This window comes from Oryctolagus cuniculus, chromosome 12, assembly GCF_964237555.1.
Source record: "Oryctolagus cuniculus chromosome 12, mOryCun1.1, whole genome shotgun sequence".
In the NCBI taxonomy this organism is placed as follows: Eukaryota; Metazoa; Chordata; class Mammalia; order Lagomorpha; family Leporidae; genus Oryctolagus; species Oryctolagus cuniculus.
Window position 1 is genome coordinate 55,106,892 of NC_091443.1, and position 7,589 is coordinate 55,114,480.

Sequence of the window (7,589 nt, forward strand, 5' to 3'; positions counted from 1 at the left end):
AAACGGCCAACAGACACATGAAAAAATGTTCAGGATCTCTAGCCATCAGGGAAATGCAAATCAAAACCACAATGAGGTTTCACCTCACCCCAGTTAGAATGGCTCACATACAGAAATCTACCAACAGCAGATGCTGGTAAGGATGTGGGGAAAAAGGGACACTAACCCACTGTTGGTGGGAATGCAAACTGGTAAAGCCACTATGGAAGTCAGTCTGTAGATTCCTCAGAAACCTGAATATAGCTCTACCATAAAACCAAGCCATCCCACTCCTTGGAACTTACCCAAAGGAAATTTAATTGGCAAAAAAAAAAAAGTCTGTCTGCACTTCAATGTTTATTGCAGCTCAATTCACAATAGCTAAGACGTGGAATCAACCCAAATGGCTATCAACAGTAGACTGGATAAAGAAATTATGGGATATGTACTATATAGAATACAGTGGTAAAAAAAATGAAATCTGGTCATTTGAAGCAAAATGGAGGAATCTGGAAAACAACATGCTGATTGAAATAAGCCAGTCCCAAAGGGACAAATATCATACGTTCTCCCTGATTGGTGTAACTAACTGAGCACCTAAAAGGAAACCTGTAGAAGTGAAACTGACACTAAGAGAAACAATGACTTGATCAGCCTTTGTCCTGAGTGTTGAGGAATAGCTTACTATTTTATTATTTTTAGTATTTTCTTGTTCTACTTAGTTGCATTGTTTGAACTCTTTAATTAAAACACAATTTATACACTATGGAGTACTTCTCAGCTGTAAAAACAAAAAATGAAATCTTGCGTCTTTTTTTTTTTTTGGCAACAAGATGGACACAACTGGAAAACATTATACTTAGTGAAATAAGCAGTCCAAAAACTACATATTTCACATATTTTCCCTGATCCACATTAACTAATAGAATACCTGAAATGTAATGTATTGGAGCGAAATAGACATTTTGAGATTTGATGATTATTTATGGCTTTGTCTCTTCCATTCAGGAATAGTGTTTTTTTTTCTTTCAACAATTTGTTGAACTCTTTTACTTAGAGTGGGGTTAACTATGATCATTGAGTTAACTGAAAATAGATCTTTGTAAAAATTAAAAGTGGGAAAGTGAAAGGGAGGAGGAGGAAGAGTAGGGTACAGGTGGGGGGGAAGTGTCACCACATTCCTATATCTGTATATATGAAATGCATGAAACTTGTATAACTCAAATAAATTTTTTTAAATGGACAAAGTATTTCGATCAGCAGTTCTCAAAATAAGAAATACAAATACCCAGAAATACGAAAAAAATTCATCAACATCACTAGGAAACAGGGAAATGCAAATCAAACCTCCAAAGAGATATCACTTCATCTCAATCATAATGGCTATTTTGCAAAAGTCAAAGCAACAAATGCTGGTAAGCATTTAGAGAAAGGGAAACTTTTGTACACTATTTGAGGGAATGTAAATTTGTGCACAACTGTGGAAAACAGGAGATTTCTTTGAACTAGAAATAGACTGGCCATAAGATGCAACAATCCCACTGGGTATATATCCAAAAGACATGAACACATTGTATCAAAGAGATACCATGTTCATAGCAGCACTATTTACAATAACCAACATATGGAATCAACCAAGGTGTCCATGATCATATGAAAGGAAAAAGAAAATGTGATTGATAAACACACACATCCACATATAGTGAGAGGAATATTATTCAGCTTTTAAAATAATGCAATTCTACATTTGCAGCAAGCTGGTTGGAACTTTGGAACTGGAGGACAACATGTTGAACAAAATAAACCAGACACAAAAAGACAAATACTCCATGTTCCCCATTATATGTGGGAATTAAAATTATTTTAAAAATCAAAAAAAGAGTTAGTTAGAAATGTCCATGTGTATCAGTTTTGCTGCAAGTACAGTGTTTTGTCAAACTTCATTTGAAATCTTTGTCAGACAATTTGAAAGGAATTATATACCACTACAGTTTTAATGATTTTGTGATTACTATAAAATTTGCTTTATATGAGTGAAGTTGAACATTTTTTCATTTGATCATTGTTCAGAGCTTTTGCCTATCTTCCTGTGAAGCACTAAGCCTTTCACTATAATGTAAATTTAAAATGTCACCACAAATATAATAAATAATCATAAAGTTTAAAAACATTTTTAAAAACTGATTTATTTTCTATGAATTCTCTGATAAACTATTCTTAATGTAGAAAATATTTATTTTAACTTTACTTGAACAAAATAGTCAATAAGTGCAGCAGTTACAAGCATTCATATTCTTGAAATAAAATTAAGAAAAGTATAATTCCTCTTTCCACCATCTATGATATGTTTATTTCCTGTAAAAGGCCCATCAAGTAAACTCCTTCCAGCAGTGCTTTCCAGAGCAAGCACATTCTAGACAAAGTTCACATAGCTGATACACCCGGTGAATTCTTGATCCACTTAAATAATGAGAGAGTAGGTTCTTTTCCTGGACTCAAGGGAGAGCCAACATGTTTATTTTAATGATTCCCCTGGGGTGAACAACCAGTCTGCATTTTATGTATATGTTTTCTATCTTCCTCTTTTTTTCCTCCTACAAATGACCACCAGGTATTATCCTGGAGGTTAAAATAGATCACCATTATATATTCAGAATCTCACTGTGTCTACATGTCTTTGAAGAGACTACTCCTCAATCAAACCTGGTAGGTTCAATAGGAGTGCTTGCAACATAATATGATGGCTTATTTATTAATTAAAGATGAGATGTTTCATGTAAAACGTGCTACTGAATTAAAGCCATATTATTCTGAAGATGAGACAAGAGGTCAAGAATTTTGATTAGCTAGAATTTGGAGCTGAGTAACTAGTTACAATAACAAGCAGAATTTTTGTTAGCCATTGTTTGACTAACAAGTAAATACCATACACATTCTTGATCGAAAGAGGTAGTTTAATCGATAGGGAACCAATATATAAAATAATTTATAAGATGGCAAAATGAAGGGAATTTGAGTCAATCTTAGATAAGATAGCATCTGTGATTAGTCTGACATTTAATCTAATAAAAGATCAAGGGAAGGGGAAGAATTATTTATTTTTTAATATTAATTTTTGTATCTAAGTTTCCTCTCCTATACTGAGTAGTTTAATTCAGAAAACATTTATGGAATTATAGAGATAACTGATTAATTAAAATCTCCCTTTAACTCTATACTTATTTTCTTGATCAAAGTTCTGCAATATTTTAGTCAATACAATTGTCTAATTGTGCTAATATATTAATTTCTGATAACTGTTTAACTCAAGGACTAACCACTTCCTGTAAACTCAGTACTGTTCTACCCACATCAAAAACAATTACCTTCTAATTTTATTAATTTTATCAATATAGAGGAACAAAGCTTTATATACTTCTAGTGTCGACTCTCTTCTTTTTTTAAAAGATTTTATTTATTTATTTGAGAGGTAGAGTTACAGACAGTGAGAGGGAGAGACAAAGAGAAAGGACTTCTGTCCACTGGTTCACTCCCCAAGTGGCCGCAACAGCCGGAGTCTTGCTGATCTGAAGCCAGAAGCCAGGTGCTTCCTCCCGGTCTCCCATGAAGGTGCAGGGACCCAGGGACCTTGGCCATCTTCTACTGCTTTCCCAGGTCACAGCAGAGAGCTGGATTGGAAGTGGAGCAGCTGGGTCTAGAACCAGTGCCTACATGGGATGCTGGCGCCACAGGCAGAGTATTAACCTACTGTGAAACTGAGCCGGCCCTGACTCTTTTCTTTTAAATTTACAAGTGTATTATTTAAATTAGGAAAATATTTATAGTACTTATCTTGGAACCTATCAAAATTTCTTTGGTGATAAATAAACATTACTCCTGAATTGTCACGTTTATTTATGGCATAACACTTTCATAAAAAGGAAACACGATGAAAACCCACTCAACAGACACTGTGTAGTCCTTATCCTTATAAAAAGAACAGTTACACATTTCTACATACATGAACTATGCTAAGACTAGTGAAGTGTTTCTGTGGAAATGTATTGGTTATTGGATATAGATAACCAGTATTAGATATCTGACTTATTGTTTTCCCTAAGCAGCAACCACGATTGAAAGTATTGGAGTAATTTTTATCTTTAACCATACAAAAGGCCTTGAAAAACTGTGCATCCACCATCATAAACCATTTGTCCCATTTTTAGATGCATTGCTTGTTAGAGATAAGCCACAAACTATCTGATCCATGTTGAGTAAATGATATTTACTTCTTCTTAGTTTAGTGTTAATTATTTAGTATTTACTTCTCAAAATCCATTTGAAGTTTAACCACAGCCTGAGTTATAAAGAACTCATTTTCTTAACCTATTTTTAGCTCTGCCTGAGTAAGAAACTGCGTATTTAAAAATCTTATTTGTTTTGATCATACATACAAGTTGTCATAATGAATGACTATTATTATAACAGATTTGTATCCATCTATGTGTAGACTTAGGTATACATGCTTATAAGCTCTTACAAGGTGGTTTTTAAATAAGCTCTTACAATATGGTTTTTAAATATACCCACAAAATTTGATGAATTTATTTAAAAATAAGTATGCTCATATACTATCTTTAAAACATAAAAAAGGTATGCTGCCCCAATTTATTTTACCTGTTAAAGCATAAAAATTACTTTTGTGAGTCTGTTACAGATTTTCTTTTATTAGTATTTTAAGATTGAGTACAGCAGTCTTGAAAACCACTTTCCTAACCAGTATATAGACTCAGTTATTGTATATGATTGAGGTTACCATGATAATGACAATAATGATTTATAAAGTAGATAATGAGGCAGTGTGATGTATTATAATATATAAAGCAAAAATTTTAATCAATATAATCTTTACAAATCTTCCATAGTAAAATGTATATTCTGGTGTCTTTAGAATCACTAGGAAATGAGATTAATTCTAAAGAACAGAATTCTAAATAGTAGAATCTTGTTAATCCACATATATAACTCCTGTGTATAGTAAATGAAATGTATTAATATATTCAATATATATTAGTAAGCTTCTTAATAATCTGTGAGGTTAAGAAGTTGACATTTAATTTCCTAAAAAAAAAAACCCACAAATATATGTTCAACAGAGTTGAAAGCATATGTTCTTCATCAATGTGCAGGCCAGAATTAAAATTTTAACCTTGCTCTTCAGATTGTTATTGGGCTAAGCAATGTCATCTGATTACTTGCTAAAATATTAAGCCAAAATGTTAGGTCAGAGTAGATTTTCCACTCTCTGCAGTGGTGCTTCAACCCTAGAATATGGTGTTTGTGTGTGTCATCAGTAATAATTCTAAGGTTAAGAGAAGAAAAGGAACAGAAGGTTCAGAACAAAAGGTCCAAATCTAAAGTAGGAACTGACACTAGAGTGAACCAACAGTATTGATTCAACATGGCAACACACCTAGAGTACAACTGTCAAGGAAGGAAGACCCAGGGTACTGGTTCAGGGTCCGTCTCCACACTTAGGAAATGTGAGGAAAGCACTGGGTACAGAGAAGACCAGCATTTAGGAGTCAAGGAAATACACAACTGCTTGTTCAGAGACTTCCTGCATGCAATGTACAAAGAGACATGAACCCAAGAACTCTAACCAGAATTCCAGGAGGAGATTCAGGAAAGTCATAACATGACTAGACAACAGAAGTCAGGAGTTCTGTACCCAAAGTACGATACAGAGCACTGCACCTCCCCCAATAAACAGAAACAAACAGAAACCGGACACTGATAAACACTTGTGTTATCATCCATAAACTTCCTAGTAAGTTTATTTCGAAATCATTTTGGACAAAGACAGTAAGAATATATGACAAACTGTCATCAGTTTAAAATATCAGGAATAAGTGAAATTAGTGGATTGTCCTTAGGGAATGAAAATGGTGTTAAGAGTATAAGATAACTGATAGAAAGCTCCTTACTGTAATTTTCTTAGTTGAGTGTATAGTTTAATTCATACACATATATCACAATGCTTTAAATGAGGGAAATGGAAAATAATAAATATAAGGTAATACAATTGAAATGAGTATGCTTTTATCCACTTGAATGAAATCACTTCATGATGGTCATTTGACTCATTTTACTCTGATCAGGTTGAATCCATGGGTCATGAAAGAATGAACTCACAATAGGAAAAAACAATGCCTGTGAAGTCACAAACTAGGCCTGAACATTTTATGTGAAGAATTTTATAATAAATTTCCATATTTTGTGCTTTTCTGGCTGAAAAATTGTAGGAATGTCAGTGTTGCTTTATAAACCAGCTAAAACATGTTCTCTTCTTCTATAGGAATCAAATACTCACTTTCTGTATGTCCGTGTCCTCAAAATATCACAGGTTAAGTAATCACTTTGTCCAGACTATCTTCACTTTTAAAGCTTGCTGTGAACTCCTATTAGATAGGTATGAGCAATACCTCAATGATATCTGAGTTTGTTTTGTTAGGACTCACCAACACAAAGGAACTTGCAATTTTCTTTTTTTTCATATTTTTGTTGGCCTATGCATCAATCATGGCAGGAAACCTTCTCATTGTGGTCTGTATTACATTTGACTCTCAACTTCATTCAATACCCATGTACCTCCTTCTTGGAAACCTCTCCTTTCTTGATATGTGTTTGTCTACAATCACAACCCCTAAAATGATCACAGACTTTCTCAGGGAGCATAAAACGATCTCCTGGTGGGGATGTATGGCTCAAATGTTCTTCCTGCACTTATTAGGTGGCACTGAGATGACTCTTCTCGTAGCTATGGCTGTTGACCGGTACACTGCAATATGCAAACCTCTTCACTACACAACCATCATTAACCGCCGAGTGCTCCTGGGATCTGTCCTGTTGTCATGGGCTGTTGGCTTTGTGCACACCATGAGCCAGATGGTCTTCACTGTCACCTTGCCCTTCTGTGGCCCCAATGTGATAGATGATGTATTTTGTGACCTTCCTCTCGTACTGAAGCTTGCCTGCACTGAGACCTACGTACTGGAGTTGCTGGTGATTGCTGACAGTGGACTGTTGGCTTTTATCTGCTTCATCCTCTTGCTCATATCCTACACTATCATTCTGGTCACTGTGAGACGTCGATCCTCTGGGGGACTCTCCAAGGCTCTGTCCACACTGTCTGCTCATATCACGGTGGTCACTTTATTCTTTGGGCCATGCATCTTCATTTACGCTTGGCCTTTTAGTAGCTTGTCAGTTGATAAGTTTCTTTCTGTGTTTTATTCAGTTGTCACACCTTTATTGAATCCCATTATTTACACTCTGAGGAATCAGGAAATGAAAGCAGCCATGAGCCGACTGAGGAACCGACACATCAGTTCCAGGCAGATCTTTTGACAACAGTGAAGATGAAGGGTTTTATGCAAAACCCACAAATGTAACATGTCAGAATAAGTGGCATTAATTTGTCTGATTTGTTGATTTTTAAAAATAATCATGTTGTACATTAAAATTATAAAACATTGTGTTCCATCATTGTATTTCAATGACATGTGTAGTTTTTTTGAAGGATTAAACTTTTCTGTTCAAAATGTTTCCTTTACTGCTCTCCAAGAAAT

The 7,589-nt window shown here is 34.7% G+C and overlaps 1 protein-coding gene across 1 annotated transcript; it reads left to right on the plus strand.

The window, feature by feature from the left end:
- The first annotated feature begins 6,432 nt into the window (after positions 1-6,432).
- On the plus strand, positions 6,433-7,368 carry LOC100341034 (olfactory receptor 4K13-like). Its single transcript, XM_002717833.5, has one exon. The coding sequence runs from the start codon at positions 6,433-6,435 to the stop codon at positions 7,366-7,368; it is 936 nt and encodes a 311-aa protein (XP_002717879.3).
- The last annotated feature ends 221 nt before the right edge of the window (positions 7,369-7,589 follow it).

Bases quoted from the DNA above. Each gene is read 5' to 3' on its own strand.
- LOC100341034 (XM_002717833.5), top strand. From the start codon at position 6,433: ATGAGCAATACCTCAATGATATCTGAGTTTGTTTTGTTAGGACTCACC.